General features: G+C 42.1%; 2 protein-coding genes across 3 annotated transcripts in view; both read right to left on the reverse strand.

Moving 5' to 3' along the window:
- Positions 1-715: 715 nt before the first annotated feature.
- Positions 716-9,702, reverse strand: RAPSN (receptor-associated protein of the synapse). The gene is made up of 7 exons (XM_010287289.1): positions 9,218-9,702; positions 6,358-6,696; positions 4,937-5,095; positions 4,495-4,593; positions 4,275-4,397; positions 1,562-1,615; positions 716-919 (listed from the first exon to the last, which is right to left on the reverse strand). Exons 1-7 carry the CDS (start codon positions 9,431-9,433, stop codon positions 716-718), a joined length of 1,194 nt encoding a protein of 397 aa, XP_010285591.1. The 5' UTR covers positions 9,434-9,702.
- Positions 9,703-16,141: 6,439 nt separating this feature from the next.
- Positions 16,142-23,791, reverse strand: part of CELF1 (CUGBP, Elav-like family member 1) — a 28,888-nt gene continuing 21,238 nt past the window's right edge. The window contains exons 13-14 of one of the 2 annotated variants that reach the window (XM_010287290.1): positions 23,133-23,301; positions 16,142-17,028 (exon numbers count right to left, since the gene is read on the reverse strand). In XM_010287290.1, the coding sequence (XP_010285592.1) occupies positions 23,174-23,301 (128 nt within the window). In that variant the 3' untranslated portion in view covers positions 16,142-17,028; positions 23,133-23,173. Of the gene's footprint in view, positions 17,029-22,299; positions 23,302-23,791 lie in introns of those variants that run through there. The other variant, XM_010287291.1, reaches the window with a different exon arrangement.

Raw genomic sequence — 23,791 nt, forward strand, 5'->3', positions numbered from 1 at the left:
CTCTCACTGCTATTCTATATGTCAACCACATCACTTAGCGAAAAGCGCCCTCCCGCCATGGGCAAGGGTTTGACCTCCTCTCCGTAGAGGCACTTCACCACGTCGTTCCTCTACAAAAGTTCCTGTCCTGCTGGAGACAAATCCACAGAGCTCAGGGGGCACCTCTTGCTGCCCCATCGCTTAATCCCACTGCTGATCCCAGCATTGTGAGGCTGTGTTTTCAAATTCTTAATTTTCAGAACTAAGTGTTTTGCCACACTGATGTTCCTTCTAAAAATAAAATAATGGTACAGCTAACTTCTTTCATGGCAGTAGCACAGTAACAGACTGAACGCCTTCTTCACACCTCAGTGTACCTCTAGACAAGAGAGGAAGTGGAGGACAGTCAGGAAAAACCCAAACTGCCCCCGGAAGTGAAGAATGGATTCCCCACCAGGAATTAAATAAGAATCTCTGAACTCAGCTAAGCACCTGCAGGGTGAGGACATCAGTGAACAATCATTTAAAGGACAGAAGTGGGAGCAGGATGGATGTTATGGCTAAATCTCACCCTTCAAGGCCATGAGATTCATGACACTGCAGTGGGATCCTGCAGGGCACGGAAAGCAGGACAAAGGCCAGGGGAACAGCATGCATAGGACTGTCTGACTCTGGCCACGAACAGCTCTTTCCTATGACTAACGTCATGACAAGGATCTTTATTACTTCCAGCTCATTACTTTAAGTGGAAGAAATGGGAGCAAGGCAGTGCCTGGAGCTGGTTGTTCTTCTCCCCAATGGACTCTCCACACATGCCACAGTACAGCTCCATCTCCTCCACACATTCATGGAACTTCACTACGTGGTCACGCAATTCTCGCTGCTGCCCCTTTGTGCGATAGATCCTTTCACACAGACAGTGGAGCTTCAGCAGGCCAAGCTACATGTGAAAGGCAAAAACATAAGAAAAGTGAACAACAAAGTGAAGACAACAGATGAGTAACAGAAGGAGTGGAAACCACTACAGCCCCATCAGCCAGCTAGAGAAAAACCAGCACAAAAAGCTGCCCAAGGATCAGTCATAAGGACATTTGGTCTCTCAGCACTTCCTGCCATTAACACTACTGCTTTGTATAACAAGACGGGACACCAGGTTTGAGGCACTCTGGATCTCTCATCAAGATAGGTTTCCTGAGCTGTCCATAATGTATACTGTATTTCTCTTCCCTTTGCCTCCAGCCAGCACACAGTTCAACTGCTGCTTTGGGCAATAGTATTTTTCAAGAAGAGACCCCTAATCCTCTAGCTCTCTGCTTGTTTCATACCCCATTTTTACTGCTTCCCACTCCCCTTTGTTTATCCCACTGTGACTCCTCCCTAACTTTTCAGACTTGCACACTGATGATCATCTGTGCAACTGCCCACAACTAAACACTTCACAACAAAGCAAGTCCCAAGCATCGACTGGTTAATACAGACATGTTAATAAGCAATAACAAGCCTGGATACTTCAATGCTCGGCTTCTTAAGTTGCCTGACAGAAGACTATGTACAGTGCTGAAGAGAAGTTGTAGGATCTTACCTTGTTCCCTAATCCCTCTGCCAGCTCCTGTGCTTTGTCAATGCTTTCCAGAGCCTGTGAATGGAGAGCATGCATCATCAGTTCTCAGTCTGATGTATCAAAACCAGACTTGTATGAATGCCCTATGGAAGTTATTAAAAGAAAGAGGTAAAGAGGTACAGAGTAGAATTTGGATAAACAAGCAACTCTGGAGATGCAAGATAGCTGTCTGGCAGATTTCCCTTCCTTCCCAAAAGTTCATACTTAAGAAAAGCTTGGTTTCTGAAAGCCCACAAATAATGCAAGAGCTACATTTCTGTTCTAGCCACACGGCACAAAGTAGGGGTATGATGTCGGCAGAGGCTGGTGTTTCCAAGCAGAGAGAATACAGACTTACTTAAACTCAGTCACATGTGCTCGCTGAGGTTGGGATGAAGCAAAAGCAAAGCAAGCCTTTTTCCCATCCTACCCTACAGGCTCAATAATTGTTGGGAAACTCAAATTCCACTTGTACAAGAGGGGAAGAAAGGGATCAGCACCGCCAACACACCACACTCTTCCATTTTTTCCTGGCTGTTGATATATCCACTTTGTCCTATTTACACATGGTGTCATGTAGGAGTGTACTGCTATCTGTCTTTTTCAATCTGGAGGAAAGTATTTAGCATAGCAGCTGTTATACCAAATGAGTGCCTACTTTCCCCTAGATGCCACAGTGTTCCTCACTGTTCTGATCATCATTCTCTGTTTTCCAGAACTATTGAGATCTGCTTTAGATTTGTCCTAGGGGAAGAGGTCTCTCTTGTGATGGGGTGGTTTTCAGGAGGAGCATTGTAAAATTTCTAGCCTATGATTTGGCATTACTGCTCTTCTAGAAGAAGAGGGCCAGGTGAGATGAAAGAATAACTCTGAATGCAGAGGAGATGGCATTAGACCTGTGGTGGCAGCAACAGCCTAGGATAAAGAACTGGTAGAAGAGGGAAGCAGAAACTCAAGGCTAGCAGGTGGAACATATCTGAGAGCTGTGCCTAGGAAGAGTGCCTGTGTACTGGAAAACCCTGAAATTAATGACCGGGACTAAGAAAGTGAAGCATGTGGGGTGGGGGAAGAGATGCTGAGAAGTCCAGGGGACAGTCTGTCTTGGACAGGAATGAGAGACTGCACAGGAGTTTGGGCAAGGGAGCCATAACAGAAGCCTGGGAGGATCTGCAGCAGTATTGACTACATGTAAATTAAAGGAAATGGACTAACTGGCCGAGGAGATGGAGAAGATGGAGGAAGCTAGGAGAAGAACAGGGAATCTGTAAGTGGAAAGTTAGTAAACTGCTTTATTAGGTAACTGATATTGGGATGAGTACCATGAGAAATAGAAACTGGGACTGGCAAGTTGAGGAACAGGCTTGTGTGAGTATTCAGGACTGTGACATTTGAGGAGATCACATCTGAGGCAATGTGCATAAAGTCCCTGACCCACCAGCACAGACTTCCCTCTAATGCCTGGACCAGTATACAAGATTCAACTATTCATTCTCTTCTTTTGTGGGTTTTGGTAAGATTAGGACTCTGTGCAAAGCCCTTGCCAGGCTCTCACAGATGAGAACTGCTTGTGATATCGGAGGGTGGCAATGGCTGGAGGTAGTATCAGTGGATGTAGGGGTTTGATGAGTGCTCTGAATATTCTCTTATGTAGAGGCCCGCCTGCTGTGTCCTGTCCCATTCTTTTGAATGTGAGAGATGAGTCTGGGACTGGATTACACACAGCAATGTTTTTAAGTCCACAGTTTCTTCGTCCAATACAAATGTAGTGTTTACTTACTGAGATTGCAAGGTGTATCTCACCCAACTGATTCCCTGCTGTAGGCAACTCAATGCTGACAGCACCTTGAACTTGTCTTTCCTGATAGGTACACACTTCATTTCCTAGTATCTGAGATGCTTAGTTTGAGCTAAAATTCCTTGTGTCTTCACATGAGTTCTAAGAGTGAATCTTCATCACATCTACAGCCAAACCAGCATCCTGGCACTGTGCAGGCATTCCAAGTTCTTCAGCACTAGTTCAAGGCTAACTTTGAGCAGGCCAGTAATGTTCCTACAGTGCAATCTGCTGCATCTAGTGCAATCTGGATTTTAACACACAGACACTGCCTAAGTGTTTTCATAATAAGTAATGTCACTCCCTTGTACTATATTGACCAGTTGTCTATTCCCCAAGGGATTTTCTGCTCTTATTTCTCTGTTTCACATCACAGTGTATATACCCTCAAAGTTGCTCTAGGAATTTGATGCCACGTTTGTCTGCAAAGCACACGGTGGAGCTGTAGAGCTGTCTAAACATCATCACTAACACAACGATGAGCTTAGTCATATAGCTAAAAAGTAGTCAGTGGAATCTATTTCAGAGCATAAGCATAAGCTGACTACCTACAATGGCAGGAGGCAGCTTCCTTCCCTCAGTGCTGGTTTCTGAGTGTAGTGCTTAAAGTCATCAGGATTGACTAATGAGACAATTCTGTAAGTTAGCAGTCTGACTCAGAACAGATGTTCATACTGTTAGTAACACATTCCTGGCTAAGAGGGACCATTTGGAGAAATGTAACTGTACAAGCAACAGACTCTGTTGGTAGAACCAAGGGGTACAGGTCTCTGCTGCACTTTGATGGGCATACGGTTCAGGAAAAGACTGAGTGCTCTAATCTTGTCTAACAAGCTTCTGTAGAAACAAGCTGTAACTGACCTTGTCTAGCTCCTTCTGGATCATCCAGCATTTAGTCACTCCTAGCAGCACCTGGATCAGGCCCAGGCGGTTTCCAATCTCTGTCATGATGCTCATAGACGAATCGTACCGAGGAAAGGCCGTCTGCAGAAGCAAGGAGGAAAACACATGTTTAGCTATGGCCTGCTTTTCACACCCTCTTGTTATCCCCTCTGTGCTTCCTGGCAGGAAAGAGCTGTACCTGCACGTCTTTGCGACTGCGATGGATGTCTGCAAAGCACAGCAGACACAGCGCTTGCAGAGGCCGGTCACCGTGCTGCAGGGCAATCTTCATGGACTCCTGAAAGAAATTGTCTTTGGTCAGTAGAAGAGCTTGTTCCTGGTTCAAAACAGCAAGGCTGGGACTGTGCACTCCAGCCACTGAAAGGTCAGCTCCAAAGAAATGGCACTATCTTTTTCAGGCAAATAAAGTCTCATTCATGTGTTCCTGACCGAGAGCCATTCATAGACCCAAACTTTTGAGGCCCTCTGGGCTACTGAAACCACAGCTCTGAGATTGGGCGGCAGCAGGAACATCTAGAGTCATGTGTGAATGCCATGGTATCTCTCTTCCTCCCACTCCTGTAGGTGAAATCCCCTTGCAGAGACCTTTTGACTGCTCTGTGTCTGCCTGCACCCTGTACCTCACAGCAGTCCATAGCATCTGCCAAGCGCCCCAGCTTCCGATAGGCCACTGCCATGTGGTACTGGCTCATTGCACGGTACTTCAAGCTCCAGCCCTTTCCATAATCGTTCACCAGCTCAGCTGCTTTGCATGGGAAGAACAAAGCTTTCTCATAGTCCTGTAAGGCAGACAAGCAGACAGGCAGCAGTTACAGCAAAAATAAAAAGAAAAGAAAAGAAAAAAAGGAACCATTTTTTATTTACTAACACTGCAACAGCTAGATTTCTGTACACCTTTCAACTCCTGCTGCTCCTCTTCTATGTGCCGTACTTCACTAGATGTTTTCATTGGATATCAAACCGTGGAAGGTGGAATTGCCATATACTGAATTCATATTACTCTCTGGATTCAGGACACTGGGGCAATGACACAGCAAATGAATTTTATATAATATGCCATCAGCATTACTCTGCAGGAACCATTTAGCCTCCTCTATAACCAAAGGCTGAAAACTTCTCTGTTCTTACATCATTTCTGCTTTCAACATCTAAATGAAGCCCCCATGTTCTTCATATGGCAAGTCAGGATTTCCAAGAGGCTGGTTATCCATCATTGCAGGAAACAGGAACAAAGAATCATGGCCTTACCAAATCCACAGTAACTAATAATGTATTTTCATTTTTAAGCATCTTGCTGCATTAAAAGTATTTTCAAAAGAAATCTTATTTTACAATATATACATAAAACTATTATCTAAATATCTAAATCCATTCTAAAGTAAGTTACATGATACTGCAGAAACGAAAAAGTCCTCATATTTTTTAATTCTCCAAGATGCACAAAGGAAACCACAATTTCTAAAATTTCCTTTCTCCTTTCTTATTTCATACCTTAAAAGTATCCAGCAGAATGTTCTTTATTTTTGGTATTATGAGGGAAGTGTACTGTTAGGTTTCAACACTTCAGTTGGCGAGCCTTCCATTAGTGACAAAAAGTCAAGATTTTGTGAGGAAAACCTATTTTTTGCCGTTTGTAATACAAGTTAGAACAGACAGATCACCCCCATCCTCAGTTCCTGCCTGGTTTTGCTCATATAAATAGTTATTTGCCTGGAAAAGTGGTAGAAATAGAGAATCCATGAGTCCTGGCTGCCAGCCCTGTGTGCAGACAGTACCTCCTCTGATGTGATCTTCTTTGAAGCCAAGTTTGATGTTTCCAACACACAGCTGCTTCTGCTGTGCTATAAAACCATTACAATAATCCTCCCATCTTTATGGTGAAGGAAAGTAATCAGTGATGATTTTACAAAGAAGAGATATTAGCTTACAACGCTCTCTTAGTACTTCATTTTCTACAGCAAAGAAATAAGCTGAAATTCACACAATTTCCGATTTTTCCTGAATCCAGACAATCACCCTTCCGTCCCTTATGTTACCGCACCTTTATCTGGGCGTAGAAGTTCCCAAGGCTGCAGCAGACTCGACACTCCAGCATCTTGTCATCATTGTTGTGTGCGTAGCGTAAAGCTTTCTCAAAGCACTCCAAAGCCTTCTGGAAAATGCTGAGGCCCAAGAAGGCATTGCCCATGCTGAGGCTCACCTGGCCATTCAGCTGCAGGCTCACAGTGGTACCCTGCATGTTCAGGCAGGTCTTACAGTAAGAGATTGTTTTCTGGAATTCACAGAGTTTCTCATTGCTGCGAGCCAGGTTTAGGTAGCTCTCTGTAAGGTAATCCGGGTCCTCCAGCTCCCGTGCTGTGTCAATCTGTACCACTGCAAACTTTAAGTAGAAAAGACAGTGTTTATAAAAGTGTGTAGTTTATTTAAACACAGCTCAAACACCCACAGAGCAGCACCCTGTACTGGAGGAGCGGCTCATCTCTGAGCAGGGCAGAGAAGTCCAGCAGCACAGACTGAGAAGCATCGTATACACCGAACAGTTATCTGGTGGTTTAAAAGGCCTACGAGCAGTCTGAAGAAACCTCTCCCGCTCTCCACACAGTCTCTGGGGCAAGGAAGATGAAGTAGGCTGGTGGTTAGTGGAAAAAGCTGTTAAATGGCCCTAAAGAGAAGCAGGTGAAGCAGGAAACATCAGACACAATGCAGCTCAGTTTTCTTTCACTCAGTTTAATTTATTCCACTTTCTCTGGGATTCTTAAGATACTGAAGTACTCTATTAATAAAGTATGTAAGCTACTTCTTTCATCAATTTTTTACTAACAAATTGCAGTCTTGACAGTTTTTGTTCTATAATCTTCAGGATTCATTGCATACAATTCTCAAATGATTTGAAGTCTCTTTCTTTTAGACTGCGAACTCTTCTGAGCAGTGACTCCTTTGTGTTTTGCAATGAACCAAGTACACTGCTTTCTTGAATTGATACCAGTAGCAATGGTAAATATTTGGCAATTTTCTCAGTATGTGTTTTCTTTAGAGATTATCAGTTAGGTTTATGGATAACAATTCCCAAGGGCATCAATTACTTCCTTTTTGTATAGTGGCAACACATAATAATTTAAGCTACTAGAACATTTTATATTCTTCACAAAATAAATAAAAAAACCTCAACCATAAATTGCATATGTTTGGGAATACATGTTCTCAGATTTCTTAGCACTTCAGGAAAGCTGCTATGAGGACCCAGTAATGCGCATTAGCTCATGCTTCCCCACATTCCCTTACCTTTGTACAAGTTCTTCATTATTTCCTGATTGCCACAGCCTCTTTCCTTGGTGTGAAGTAGTTTTTCTCTCCAAAAGAGGTTGAGCATCATAACCCTTCTTACATCACAGTTAATTTCATGCCTTTAATTCTGACCCTCTTTCTCCTGTTATTTCCTCTCTCAGTGGTTTATCGGTAAAGTTTTCCTTCCTCTATCTGTGCTCACTCGCGGTATAAAATCTTCAGTTTGCCTGAAGCCATTTTTCCTTCCTAATACTGGGAAGGACTAAAATTCACTTGCTCTGATTCCACTTTCTGTTCTCTTCTCAGGTAACAAATCAAGGTTGAGGTATACTGAGCCCACTCTTTTGCCTGTTTCTTGTTTTCCATGAAGCTTTCAGTATTGCCTTCAGGCAGCCCCACCCTACCCCTCTCTTCCCTAATCAGTCTGTTGTTTTTGCTACCACCTAATTCCACATCACTTATCAGAATTGTTTTTCTTCAAATGTTTTCCAAGTGTATTAATATCCCTCTTTTCTTCTTCATCCTAAGCATTTAGGTTTAAGATAGGGCTTTGACATGTGCATGGATTTAGTACTAAGATTTCTCCCCTTGCCCCCCTTCTAAACAGAGCTACCAAAAACTTTTCAGTGAGATGTGGGCACCCCCTTCATGTTTTGTGCTAAATGCTGAATGATTACCAGTCTAGTAAGAGGCAACCAAAACCATCAGGACAAGAGTATCAAGGCCCTTTAGCAAGACACTATTACAGGCTGGGATAGTTTCTTAAGACTATTACAACATCTTCTTGCCTTGCCTTCCAGATTCTTGAGTCACCCTCCCAAAAGCTGCCTGTTGCTCTCTATATACGTCCTGTTACTTCTCATATCCACACATCAGCTTCTTTCTGTTCATTTAATCAAACACATTTATCCTCATGTATGATTACATACTCTTGAAATGTAACTTCAGCTTCTTTTTACCACTCTTCCATCAAGCCCCATATCCTTTCTTCTATGCTGTCCTGACAGCTGGGAGCCAGGACACCTTCTCTTACCTCAACTGCCCTCCTGGAATACCTCTCACCTCCCACAGCCCCCAAGGAAGTATCCTCTTTCCCCTCTTCATCATCCCCCTTGCAAACAATAATTGTATAAAAAACAATGCAAGATCTACATTAGATATCAAACAGCAGTTGAACAACAAGGTAGCAGACACGTCTTCACATGACTGCTGCTTATTCTACAGAATCCACTTGAAGACCTCCTTTTACACTGACACACACTGTAAACAGCTTTAAGTGGAGCAAAGGCCCTGTTTTCATACCTTTTTCTGAAGCTTGATAACACAGTGTGCCTGCATGTGGGGAATAAATCAAGAATGGTCCCCGTGATTCACTGGAGAACCTCAATAACCTGGGAATCCTGAGGGACCAGACCAAATGAAAAGTTGTATTCTATGTATCCTGTGGGCTGGAGCTATTCGTCAACGCAGTGATTACAGCAGCCCACAATAAGCACTCAGTAGCTGGTATGTTCTACTATACACAAAATAGAACCCCCGATTTCACATTCTAATCTCCATCCACTCTCCATAGTGGGTGTGACACAATGGCATGCATTCATCTCCAGTTGCCTTACCTTCAGCATATCTTTGTATCTGCCCATCTCTGCATGAGCAGTGATGAGGCAACCCAAAACCCGAAACCTGCCAGCAGGATCCGCAGACTTCTCCAAAACCCTCATCCAGACTCGTAGGGCCTTTTCGGTCTGATTAGACTGGTAAAGATGGAGTCCTTTCTCTATCTGATGCTTTGTCTGGTCCTGACCCATCTCCCATGCATTAAAAAGCCTCATACACTAGCCTCTAAGGACAGCAAAAAGGAAGTGCATAGAAGAGAACACAACATAATACGCCCTAATAGAGGAGGGCGGGTTGTGCGCTCAGAAGGCTGGGAGCCATAAAAGACCAGCCATGTCAGGGAGCTGGAGTTGTGGTAGGCAATGGCAAGAAGTGGTTGCTCAGCACTGAAGGTAGAATTCCAAATCCACTAGGCAAACATCTTGCTCGCTAGGACTCCATCAGTGCATTCGTCTGTCCAATCCCATAAACAAAGAGGAAAAGCACAACAGGGAGAGAAAGAGAAAAATCTCAAGCGACAGGAGTGAAACTCAATCTGAGCAGCCAGTGCTGGTCTCCTCCCCATTGGCTAAAACCTCACATGGCTCCCAGGAATGCTAGTCAGGCTCCCCAGCTCCCAAGGTCACGGCGAGCCAACTGCCCACCCCTGCCTGCCAGTATGCGGCTTATAAATACCCCAGGGAGGGACAATCGGCTGCAGTCACAGGGATGTCTTGGTTGTCTCTTTCCTCTCTTTCTGGCCATCCCCTTTTACAAGCACTGGTGCTGGTGGGCTAGCCTGGGAGGTAGCAGCCTCAGGTAGGATAGTAGCTTTAGGAACAATACATGGCTTAAAAAGTAAGGTATGAACTCAGGGGCTCCAGCACATACACACGTGCAGTATTATACTTGCAACAGTGTGCCTGATACTTCGCCAGGCACAAAATTCAGCCTCCCTTGGCTGGAAATATGGACAGTTTCTGTGGACAAAGGTCAGCTCTGTTACAGATTTTGCTGCAACTATGGCACTGACTTCTTAATTTCAGGGATAACAAGAAGCTAACCGTCCTGAAAAACTTTGTTCATGACTGACTGTTGCTCACTGCCATCGGATACCTGTGACAGTCCTCCAAGAGTTTGCAACAGAAGTTGTCAAAGGCACTGCTGAAGGCACTGTATCCAGAACTTGCTGATCTTTTATGATGAATGACAATAATGACCCAAAGCAACATACTTCTGCACCTTCTGATTGCATAAGAGAATTGTTAGCCTAATTAGAAAATAGCTTTAACTCTCCTACACACCTTCAAAAGAGTAAAAGTTAGACTGGTTCCTCTAGGAGTCAAGTTTCATACCCCCATTGATGTGTTGCATTTTTAATGGGTCCAGGCTTGGTTATCTATAGATGTACTCTGTCCTTTGTAAAAAGAGACACCAAACTTGCTGGGGGGATGCTTCAGGGAAGTCTAATGTTTTGCAGACGCAGAAGCCCCAGACACCTGTTTTGGGATCCTTTTACAGGCCAAAGAGAAGAAATGGCAATTCAGGGTTTTAGACCTGAATGCAGAAGAATGCAGAATGCAGACCCACATGCAGAAGCAGGCGTGTCTCCAGCTGTCTCCCTGCTTCTGTGTGAATTTGGTAGCAGCTCTTCCCCAGTCAAAGATAAATACCAACACAGTCACCCCACAGGCCACCAGCTGGACAATCCTGGCCTGTGTCATGGCTGCCTAAGGAGACACAAACCCAAGGGAGCCTTCCTGAGGTAATATCCCTAAGAAAAGCAGGACACAAAAGAATAAGGAACCACAGAGGCTTTACGTCATAGCAGTCATGATCTTAAGAGATTCCATCCATACCTTTATCCAAAATTTCCTCAGAAAAGTATTTTAATAAGAAAAGCATTTTAAATGGTAGAAAAGTCTGGCTACAATCAGACTGATTCTCTCTCAGGAGGTTATATACTCTATGATTTTTGTGTTATTTAATTTAGTATTGTTTTTCAGAGCGGCAATGTGCGAGATGGTGTTTCAGCGCAGGCTGTGTACTCTCAAACTTTAGAATTAGAAACTTTGGAAAAATCTACAGAAGGCTGAGGCACAGCTGGTTAATGTGCAAAAATCACTTCAGCAGTACTGTTAAAATTAGTATCTAGGCACTTTATAGATTTTAGGGCTTCCGTAAAAGTCTGATTTTAGAATTAAAAAAAAAGTATCTCCTCCCTGCAGTAATTCTTCTATGTCTCTCTGGAGGTGGCTGGTGGGATGGACACAAGATGCAGAAGACTGACCCCCATGGAAAGCACTGGTAATGGTGAGGCCACCAGATTTCTGGACTTGGAGAATTTAAGAGGCCAGGGACAGCAACCTGCTGTCTGCTGGGAGTCTGCTACATTAAAGAATCCACCCAAGACTCAAGAAGGCGGAGAACAAAAATCACATAATTTTTTGCTGGAGCTGACTACTTTGCAAAATTAACCTTCCACAAGTAACCTGCCTGTAACTCAGACTCATCCTGATGCTTTTGGACCACTTCACCAACTGCTCCCCTCAGCATTCACTCCCACATGCCACAAAGAATAGGCGAAGTGAGAAGAGGATGCCTTGCAGTCTGACAAAACCCATCTAACAAGAGGGAAATACCTGTCCTGCATTTTGTTTATCACACTGTACTTCCTTGCTGTTGAGGTCTCCTATGAAACAGTGCTTAGTCTCAAGAATCAACTCACAACTCAGCTACTGAGATAAAAACTTATCCTAGTTAAATAAGGGCTAGGACTATCAAGCTCAAATTGATCATTTTCATAAAACAGAAACATACTCTGACATGGAAAACATAACCACTTTGAGCCCAATGTGGCTGTCTTAAGTAAGGAGGGCTAAATAGGTAGAATCATCAAGACACTGACTACCTGTGCTGCTTCGAGAAGGTAATGGCAGAGTGATCATCAGTCCGTGGCTCAAGATAGCTCTAGTTCATACAAGATTCAGGTATGGCTTCTACAGTAAATGATCCACGGTTTCCTCTCAGGAATTGCAAATAAGTAAGCCTGCAAGGTGCATGGAAACACCAAATCAGGGAATCTCACCTGTCATGCAGTGGAGCTATACACACAGTGTAGCTAATCACACAGTCACTTCTTCGGAGTGACCACGCTGAGCTGCTTGTCCTCCTCTGCATTGCTTTTCATAAGGTATCCCCAGTGACTCCTGGCCATATGAAAACAGCAGAGCATGGCTGGTAAAGTCAGCAAGATTGGAGACTGGAGTCAAAACAAGTAGTGAAAGGTGGAGGCGGATGCGAGAGGAAAGAAGTTTATCCTAAAACATTCGACATCAGGACTTAATCTACAGTTTTGTGTCTTTCCTACTGATGTTGATAAACGAGTAACAACTCATGTGAAATGCTGATTATTTTCAGAGATTAATATACTGGCTCTTATTTGTAGTTTAACTGTCTACTGATTGGCGGTGCCTTTTAAATTAAAAAAAACTTCAAAAAATAAAAAAGCCACCTACCAAGACGGATCTAAGATCAGTTCTGTAAGATGCAACTGACAGGGCTTTGATTGCATAAGATGAGGCTAGCCAACCTTCTGCACAAGCAGGAATCTTCCATGCCACCTAAACAAACCCTTTTTCTGATTCAATTGTTTCTCTCCATCCTTCATCTCAGACATATCTGCACTGGAATCTCTCCAGCCTCCCTTCTCAACAGCTGCAAATTAACTACAGAGATCCCAGCAGACTCTGCAACAGGTGGCTCAGCGCCTCGCTTCACAATTGGTGCACTGCAGGGAAAGGAATGCTGCACTGAATCCTAATGCTTGCAAGTGCTCTCAGATTTACAGTCATGTAGGAAGTAATGGGGTGAAAAAGAGTATGCCAGATAACAGAGCAAAAGGACACGGAGGAGAAACATAGCTGCCCTGAAAATGCCTGCAGTCTCCAAGATGCAAGACAGTAGAAGGAAGGAGTAACGTTACTGAATGTTAGGAGCTTTCAGAAATGTGGCCATTGTGGTACTTTCCTTCTGAGAGGCAACATTAATGTCAAACCCATGGCAAGTCTCTAAATGACTTATACTTTGCCTACACCAATTTTTATTTTTTTTTTTTTTTACAACTCATTTCAAATGATTAATGTATCTTAGTTCTAAAAGCAAAGCAGGTAACTTTTGTTTATCACAAAACCTGAGCTCATAAGTAATCCCAACCCACTCGAGGTTTCCCTGTGTAGTATTTCCAGGACCAGGAGCACTGGGGACTGCAGATACCTTCATGTTGCAGAACCAGGGTAGGTTCAGCAAGCCTGGCTGTGTTCCTGGAAGGGGTATGGAGGCAGTGGCGGATATGGGGCTTGTAGGAACAGCATGAGCTGGCGCCTATCTAATCCCACACGCTACCACACACACATGCTGTACCTATATAGCTGAATCTGGTGTTATGCTGAAGTTATTTAGCCCTCAAAACACCATGAAGCACCGTGCATGGGCAGGCAAGTGGCTATGCAGCACCAATTCTGTGAGGCTGGATATGCCTACACACTGCTCCCCAGTGTTTTGCATATTTGCATTATCCAAGTTTCTCAGCTTTTCTCTATCTAATGTCTAATGGGGACCTGACTGCCAAATGATACAAAACAGAGGCTAAACAACCAAAAAACCTTTCCCATTTCTACTCAAAGTAGCTCAACTAGATAGAGGTAAAAATCCAGGGCTATATTGTACATCCAGAACAAGTGGTAATGGGCCATGAAAATTTTTGTGGCTCACAGCTAAGAAACTGGAAGATAGTTCTCTCATTTCTCTTCTCAGCTTCCCACACTTGGACCCAAAAAAGAACCTCAAGTTTAAGACACAAATACAACACACAAGGACTCTTCTCAAACAGTTTAATAGCAAATAAACAAAGGAAGGTACCACACTTGGCATATACAAAATGACTTGTTGTCGGTGTGTCTGTGCAATTAAAACAGCTTTAAGTTGCCCTTTGGGACAAGAAGAAAAAAAAAAACAACACACACACAAAAGGAAGAAAATTCCTTTAACACATACTCACTTGTTCCAAACTTGTAACAAATCTTTTCATTTTTAAATCCACTACACAAACTCTGCGATCAGATCAGAAAAGCAACATGTGCTCCTCTGCTTTTTAAACCATTAAAGTAAAATCCGTAATTCTCTACAGAGTACAACACAATTTCACACAAAAAGACATTTTGTTTTGCAAATCAAAACAAGAAAAAAAGGAACAGCTCAAACAAGGTAAAGAAAAGCATTTCTACGACTGAACCACGACTTCGAGTTGATTAAATCCCGTTACTGCAGAACAGACTCTACATTTGGTCATAGTGGCAATTTGTTTTCTCATCACATTGTGAATCACTTTACATTGTTTTCTAGTAGAAAAGGCAAAAAACTGTACAAAACCCCTAGTGTTAAATACAACGTTTGTACCAATAAAAAAGCCCACAGGTTTGTCTCCAAAATGTAAATTTTCTTTTTAAATTATTCACAAAAAGCAGCCAAAAATCAGAAAGGCAGCTGCTGCTCCACTGTCTCAAATCCATTAAAACCACCACAGAACAATTAAAACAACCAAAGGAAGAAAAGGAAAGAAGAAAGGAAAGAAACATCCAATGTTTGGCATTTTGGTTTTCTTCAGATATTTTTCCACAGGTTTCCCCAAAGTTCCTTATGGAACCCAATGCGCATGTACAGAAACGTGTTGGCAGTTACTCAATACACTGCAGGGTATCAGTGCCCCCCACTGACACACAGCCCTGTGCATTCAGACTGTGTGACCAACAGCAGCCAGCCCACAACCCTACCTCCCAAATAAACAAATCTCTATCCTTTTTTCATCCAGCTTCATGCTTCACTCCCAGGTATATGTACCACATCCAAACATGTTCTGTCTTATAAGCAGATTAAGGACTGTCTACACAAGTCAGGCCAGTATCTATTGAGAATATAGTATCCTCAGTCAACTCAGGAGTAGCATAGAAAAAAAAAAATCCTTTTGCATCTTTGCATTATCCCGGTCAAACACAACTTGTTTTCTGAGCAAAACCCCTTCTCCTGGGATTTGATTTCACATTATTTTCTACTGTTAAGATACCTACACTAGCTTCTCCTTCTGACTGAAACTTCATCACAGCACACACTCTTCAGATGCCTTCATCTAGAAGCTACATCCCAGTTTCTACCTGTGCAGATGGTAGTAGGGTAGGGGGAAGCCTGCTGCCCAGAAAGCAGTAACCTGTTCATCCTGCAAGCCAGAAAAACTGCTTAGCTCATTACCCAATTAAAAACTAAACAAAAACTAAAAAATCTCCGTAGAGATTCCCCAGCTAAGGCCCTTGAGAAGAGAGCTGGGGATGGTACCCTGTGCAGGTAACAGCTTCAGAGGCTGTTGTATTGTGCTTGTCACTTGGGAAAAGAGCCAGCAGTTGTAGGAACAGGTTTACAAATGCTTTCTCTAGGATATTTCAAACACTTTATTTCAAGTGCTACCCTAGATCCTTCCAGGATCCTGCCACCAAGGTCTAACTGATGGTATTAAACTGGGGCTGGACTTCACAAAAATATGCCCTGAATTATACAAAATGCTCATAAAGAGTGTTTCAAAGGAGCCCTAGCTTCAGATAAGTTTGGAAACAGAAATACTGTGAAGTTCCCCGACCTTCCTGCTTCCCAGCTATTCCCTTCCACCACAACTTTGACTACATGAACAGTGCAAGCAAGACCCCTGGGAGCCTCTGACAGCTCCCAGGAGATGGAACAAGGTCCAGGTGCTCTGTCAGGCAGACAGTCTAAGTGCACAGGCAGATGGCCTCAGGTGGCTTCTGATCAGATATTTGTCATACCAAAACCACCAATTTAAAGGATACCTTTGAAACCCATTAAATTGCTCAGTTTTTGCACAAACTATAGAAAACAGAGAGGTGAAGGTGATATATACGAGGGTGTGAAGAAAACAGCAGGAAACATGCAAAACATTTCTGGGCACTATCTTAGTTTGAAAGATTAAAACAAAAACATCACATTTTGCTGAAGAGATTGTAGTTACAAAAAAAACCAAGCATGCTGGGGCTTAACAAAATACAACATCAACTTTAATCAAATTTTCACTGCAGACTGATAATCACACAGAGAAGCAGGGGAAAAAATAAAAATAATAATTAAAAAAATAATCAATAAATGCCAGGGCAAAAATGTAGCTACAATCAGAAGAAAATGTAGTTCAAGTGTTTTCTGCTGATGCCACTCAAGTCACAAGTTTGAACTCATAAAAACACATGCTGTCTCCTCAAGCACAGAAACCAGATCAGCAAAATGTGACTAGGAAGTCTCCTGAAAGATTGAGTCACACCATATAATTGACTTTTTCTTCAAAACTGTGTTTTTAAAACTAAGCACACAGAAAAAACTAAGCCTAGAAAGTGATTGGCTGTATGTTCACAGAAATACAAATACTCCACAAGGTATGCTAGCAAGGCTGCTCTGAAGACAATTACAAAGAATCAGATTCACAAAATCAAGTGGTTATCTTACGAAGGTCTAGAAAAATAGAAATTCTTTTATATTCAAATGCAAGTTTAAATATTCCCCTTCAGCAGTCTTTCTAGCAAAACCAATTTGGCAGCACAAAAAAAAAAAAAAAGAAAGAAACGAACGTAATAAAAATACACATCAGCATCAAAGGTCAACACAAGGTCAAAGGTGAGAGTTCAAGCATCAGAGAAGCTGAAGAGACAAGGATTTGGACGATGTACTTGAACGCCACATCGACATGCTTTAGGCACAACGATGAACAAACGGCAGGAATCTAGAAAAAAAACAAACCAGAAAGAGGGAGACCCACTGAGTTACACAGAGCAGTACATCCAAACACGGAGAGAGAGAACAAGAATGGGCACTGTACAATGAGATCTCCTGGGGAAGGGAGTTGACAGGGAAGGGCAGCACATGCCAACAATGGACAAGTAAAAGTCAAAGTACATGAAGGACACCAAGTAAACATCAAACTGCCAGAAACCAAATGGAAGCAGAGGCCCGGATTTCCCTCTCAACACCCAGTCCATGGAGCACTCCACAGCCTCGTGACACATTGATTAGCATGCACACCTTACCCTGTGCCCAGTGTGTCTCCACTAGCTCTGTTTCGGAGAACAGAGCAAGGTCCCTCCCCAGGAGACTGACTCCAAAAAAATATGGCTCTAGGGCTAACACTTGCCCACAGAGACCAAGACCATGAGAGACAAGACAGAGGACACAAGGGATTCACAGGTGGTTTGACAGCTGAAACTTTTCTTGCATCCTAACCCGGGAAGTTCTTAGGCAGTGGTAGCCCAGGAAATCCATGTTCTTTCCTTCAGCTACAGTCCCTTCTCATTCCCTAGGAGCCCATGAAACTGGGGGTGGGTGATTTGGAACTGGGCGGAGAAGGGAAAAAAAGATGATACAAGACAAGTAAGTGGAACCAAAAATTCCATACATTAGAGAAGAATTCCTTAAGACTTGACTGCAAGTTAAGACTTGTCCTAGCTGAGCACTCTTCATACCATTAGACCTGCACAGGGATTTTCCTTTCTGAACCTTTTATATAAACAGCTCCCAGCTCCCTGACTTCATGAGGAGGGGATTCTGGGCTCTGAGAAGCTCTACAGTCACTGTTGCCAGTTTGATGAGTAGAAAAAAAATGTGTTTCCTGAAGCTTTTTTGAAGAGTTTATAAATAATTATTCTATTAAGTAATATAAATACCTTTGTTTTCTCCCCATAGCTTGTCAACCGCAAAAGAGATGGAACATTTTGGGACCAATGTGGGAAGTAGGGAAAAGTGGAAGCAAGTTTTTTCTTTTTTTCTTCCTCCCTCCCTGACCCCACCCTCCCTTTATCTCCTGTTTGTGGCCTTACCCTTTAGCACATCTCAAAGCTGCTGGTTAGAGACTAGAGCAAGATGAGACTTGCATATTATCTTATACATTTATAGCATGTTAGAGAATAGCAAGTGTTGCATTCTAGTTCCAACGCAGAGAAGCATGTTTTCCACTAAACCTGCTACACTCCACTTACTAGAACTGCTGCGATTAATTTGCTCTTCATACTTTCCAATTGAGGGAAAGGACTTAGTACGAAGTTTAAACTAACTCCAGCAAACAGGGTACAATGCAACTCTTGCAGTTATTTCTATAGTTCTAGAAATACTCTAGATAGTTTGCAGATAGCCACAAGATTTCAGTCCTAAACTAGAAAGGCAAATTCATCATGAACTAAGGCATGAGAACAAACAAGAGGCATGAAATCAAGTGACATCTAAGCATGTACCATACAAATTCTTCATGTGATTTGTTTGGGGTTTTTTTGATAGAGATTTTTCAAATATTTCACTCAGCAATTTTGAGGGGAAAGGCTAAGTTTCATTAAAGCTCTGAGGAAGGACTGGCCTATAAGAGCAGAGCCATGAGATGCTGGCCAAGAACTTAATGACTTGGGGAATGACAAAATTCCAGTTTGTCCTTGTTTTATTCTCAAACTGTGATAATTCTGCCTTATGTGTTTTATATTTAGTGGTAAGTATGTTCAGGGATTTATAACATCCTTATGTTTAAATGTTTACAGCAAGAAGCTCTCAAAGCATTTTATGTGTTCATAGTTGCACCCTTCAGTTGCAATTTGCTTTATCCAAGTTGCTTTTAGATATTTCCAAATGAAATAGGAACAATTCCATTCTGCTTAGCTGTTCTTCCCTAACTCACAACCATTAACAAGAGGAAACACTTCAGTTAATTCTATCATGCAAGCAGAATCTATTATGGTATGTGACCTTCCGTATTCAGGTGAAAAGCCTTTTCCTTATAGATATATTTGCCAGTGAGAAATTATGAGGCACCTATTTTCCAGATAGTAGCACCTAGCACCCACAGCTAGTAAACTGCTTCACCATTAAAATATAGAGATATATTAAAATAGAGAGATATTCACCATCATCGTCTTCTGAAAAATTCCAGGCTTCATTCTGCTTAGGATTAAAATTTAATCACTATATATCAAAGGCATTTTCTAATAATGGAAGCTTTGTATTATTGAAAGAAAATACTAAACTACAAAGAGATATCCTATTTTGGACTGTTGATTATCTAGGGGACTGAAGAATCTACGATTTTGTTTACTATAGTACTTGATACTAAGCAGCATTGGCCTAGGACTTCAATTGTTCATAATACTTTCATCTTATTACAGCATACCTAGTAAAATCAAATGTCTTCTAAGAAAAAAAATACATCTATGAAGTAGACCATTTCCATCTTGTTTCTAAAAGATCCAAGTACTTCCTGGTAGCACATGTAATATGAAATCCCATTTCACCAGAAGTCCTACTAGCTTTTGTTGTAGAAAATGCAGATTCTTTGGTTTATGACCATACAGAATACTTTGTCCATGTGGCTACTTAAGCCAACCCTTCTGCAGTGTATTTGAACTCACCCAACTCTTATCCTACTATCCAGGAAATAAAGCATCTGACACTGATTTGAGTTGCACTTGAATGAGAGTACGATAGGAATTAAAAGTAAAATAAAATTTAAAAACCCCAAGTCCCCCAAAATCCCAGACTTTCCTGACAATGAGTGAAGAAGAAAACTGGCTTAAGACTGGAAGGCATGAAGAGCCTAGATCTCCAGAGTCAGCAGCAGACACCAGACAGACAGAAGAAATGTTGACTTTATCTGATCAGTTCTGTTATCAGAAAAAAATCTGCCCAAGTCACAAACTTGATACATTTATTAACTTTGGCAACACATACATTGATACACCAAGAAAGGAAAATGTGAAACAAATACACAAAAAGGGCAACATCTTCAGCTGGTGAAAATTGATGCAGGTCCACTGAAGACAGCAAAACTGCATTGATTCAAACCATCTGAGGATCGCATCTTTTAAAATTTAACCTGCATAGTTTTTTTTTTTTCCTTTTTCTTTTTGGCAATACTTATAGTTATGCCAGTAAGGCACAAGAGCTAACCCAAGTTAGGTGTCTTAAGGTGATTATGTCTGGGAGGAGTCACTGATCAAACTAAGCCACAGAGTAAACTGGTGAATCTCCTAAAGTCAATAGGAGTTGCACCTATTTGCAACAATGCCAAGCTTGATCCATAAGTTACAGTATTGAGGACACACTATAGGATGCAGAAGCTAAAATAGCTGATTTTGGGCAACTGAAATGACTAGTAAAGAGGCCAGAGCATCAGGTTAAAAGAAAAACAGGACAAAGGTCTCAGATAGTACAGTGGGGTAGGGTGCAAGGAAGGTAAAAGTGACTGTAGAGACCCCAGAGCACAGTGCTCTCCTCCACTGGTTCACAGCATTCATCTTCCCCATTTAGCAGTTGTTGGGCTGCAAACAGGCCACTGAAAATCAGTAGTTTCAGTCATGCACATCGTTATGTGTGTAAAACAATCACATTCAGGATTCTACAAAGCCCTGGCCTTTTTTTCCAGTGAAATAATTTAGGTAATAAATATTCTCCACCCTGGAGCGGTATAAAACTTCTATAAAAATAGAAACAACATTCTTGGTTACAGCAGGTTGCACTTGGAGCAGTTGCTCCTAACTATGGTTTGTTTGGTTTTTTTTCTGTTTTTTTTTTTTCTTTTTTTTTTTTTGAAAAGTATATTATTTATTAAAAAAATCCCATTATCACCTGGAGGCCTTCACACTCCAACACTCTTTTCTCAGAAAACCAGGACACATCTTTCCCATCGTGCAGAATTCAAGTGTACATGGTTCACTTAAGTGTATGTTTATGTTTCTAGAGAGATTCAAATAATTAACATAGAAGGGTACCACATGCCAGCGTAAGTAGGAAATTTGGCAATCTGGCCTTTGAACCTTTGCCACCACAAAATGATTTCAATAATACTGATAGATTTACCCATCTGCCATCACTATAGACAGACCAGCATCAACTAACTTATTTGATTTTCAATTTAAGAATGGAAAGGGCTCTTCTTAGATGCTATGCATCAGGCCTTGTACTTCTGAGGTTTGAAATCCCAGGGGACCCAGTCCCTGGGAACACCTGACACACCCAACAGACCACCGCACATGGGTGCAGATCCGGAATGTGATCTCAGGTTTGATGGGTTTAGTGCTCCTCCTGCTGGAGCAGAACAGAAAGGCCCAACCCTATGTCTGACCCACACACTTTTTAGCAGCTGGCTCCCAGACTGCAGTGTTAGCTGGTGCCCTGGGAAACAGCATCACGAACCAGGAATACAAAGAAAACAAGGAAAAGGAGAAAATATGAGGTAAATGGAACTTCTGTTAAAGACACACAGAAATTGTAAACTTCCTCTTGTGACAGAGGTGGATTTTGGTGGTTATAAAATGGGACTCTACTCTGATCTCTTAAAACAACTCAGGCCAGAGTGTCAAAAGTCCTTTGAGCCCCCTAAAACCAGTATATAACAAAGGCCTTTAGCAATGCATTAGCAATTTTACAAGTGTGCAGAAAAAGTGTGTGTCCATTGAAGGGGCGTGTTCAATTTTCCTCCGATATAGAAGATAACAGCTAGTACCAAAAGGCAGAATAAGACTGATTGGCTCAATGCTCTGCTCTGGTTTCACAGCTCCTGTGTTAGCCTGTTTTACACTGGTACACACCACCTTAAAGGAAAACTGCAGTATAAAGAAATACCTATTACTAGACCGAATCACTGCACAAATTGCTTAAAAAAAATCCAGGAGGTTATCTTTGCAACAGCATTAAGACTGAGAAATCAAATCCTACGTGAATGTGTATGAAACAAGAGCCTCAAGAGCTGTGTTAGGGTAACTCTGGGCTTTGTATCTCAAGTTAACAGTCATTTTAATAGAGAAACAAACATCACTTACATTATGCTTATAAGAATGAATTCAAAGTAATACTCTGCAAAAAGGACATTATTCCACAGAAATGGGGAATGTGATGAACTCTTAAGAAGAAAAATTGTCAAAAAAATTCTGCATGTTACCAGGGGTCAAAAGTTTCTTGTTTCTAGCCCCAGATGTATTCATCCAGACTAAGCTGTCTGTCTCTCTACCTTTCTACAAAACCTAGATAAAGTACATAGGATAAGTTTTCTTAAATATGGAGAAATTCACTGCATCTCATTAATATTCAACTGTAAATGGATAGTGAAATTTTCTGGGCAGGGACATTAATAATTTTATAAAGTGCTGTGTGTACATTCACAGTGCTATATAAACACAACTTTATATACAGAAAAAAAAAATTACTGCAGTTTTCCTTTGGCTTGTTAATTTGTTCACCCTTCTAGCCTGTCTCCTGCTTTAGAGATGATTTACTAAATCCCCGCCATGGCATACAGTTAAGGAAATTTCAAAGAGTGGATGGGGCATGACAAAGGCTACATGGAGTCAGTTCTTCGCTCACCCAAACTTGGATGGACTTGGTTCTCCTTCCCCATCTTTGTTTTCATCAGCTGTTCTGTGTTATTCCTGCTTTCCCTTCTCCTCTCCCCCATGGCGGTGTGGTGTCAGTTCTGCTTCCCCTTCTCTCTACCCCAAGGCAGTGTGGTGTCAGTTTCTGCTGCTCCCTTGAAGCTTCCCTCCCCACCCCCAAGGAGCTGGCATTGGTCCTTCTCAACACACACTGGTTACAAACACAGCAAACTTCAAATAAGGGGGGGGAAAAAAAAAACAAAACAAAACAAACAAAACCTCAGCGATATGGCACCTAAACTCCAAAGTAAAACACTGGAAACAAAAGCACAAACTTGTCCTCCATCTGAAGCGGGATTCTCAGCAGAGGCTGCAGCCGAATCTTCAGGGGAAGATGTGCCAGATAGAAGGCATGGATCAGCTTCCAGGACTGTAAAAACACAGCCTTAGGGCTTCGAATCACTAAGTGCGCTCCTCTCCAACTTACCAGAAGATCCTTCTCACTCCAGTCCTGGAGGGGAGGGGCGCTCAGTATGGCTTGCTGTCATTCTTAGAGCGCTTGAGCTGTACTTTCAGACGCTTCATGCCAATCTGAAAGCCGTTCATTGACTGAATGGCAGCCTGTGCAGAGACAGGATTGTCGTAACTTACAAAACCTAAAGAAAGAAAAATACATAATTACACCATGCCAAAGCTGTGCAGAACACCTACTCACAACTGGAAATGCAGGTACTCACAAGGTAAGAGAGGCTTGCACGAAACGCCATTTTCAGAAGCTCACAACTGTTTTAGACTCTTCATAAAACTTCTTACTAAGGGCTCTCAGACAAAGCGTTGCTTTCTGACATACGGAACTTTGCCCGAAAGATACACAAAGCTTAGGAAATTAAAATAATACTTTTGTTGGAAGACTAGAAAACAAGTACTGCTGTTTGTTTTATAAGAACTCATACCTGGGAGAAAACCAAACCTGGAAAATGTTAATCTATATATGAAAGCTCATTAAAGACAAAAGACTGAAATCGCCCTCTTGGTATTACGGGAGTAGATCTGATTAGAGTGAATTAGCTGTCAAGGCAGCGTGGCACTTGTACTACTATTATGCTTAGGTGTCTCTTGGATGAAAAGTTGTATATCTCTTCCAAG

This window comes from Phaethon lepturus, unplaced genomic scaffold (assembly GCF_000687285.1).
Source record: "Phaethon lepturus isolate BGI_N335 unplaced genomic scaffold, ASM68728v1 scaffold12815, whole genome shotgun sequence".
NCBI classification, from domain to species: Eukaryota; Metazoa; Chordata; class Aves; order Phaethontiformes; family Phaethontidae; genus Phaethon; species Phaethon lepturus.

Excerpts from the sequence above, each read along its gene's own strand:
- RAPSN (XM_010287289.1), bottom strand. The coding sequence starts at position 9,433 with ATGAGGCTTTTTAATGCATGGGAGATGGGTCAGGACCAGACAAAGCAT. Across the intron at positions 4,398-4,494 it reads GCAGTCGCAAAGACGTGCAG|ACGGCCTTTCCTCGGTACGA; the intron begins GTACAGCTCTTT and ends TTGCTTCTGCAG. Across the intron at positions 920-1,561 it reads CAGAGGGATTAGGGAACAAG|CTTGGCCTGCTGAAGCTCCA; the intron begins GTAAGATCCTAC and ends TTTCACATGTAG.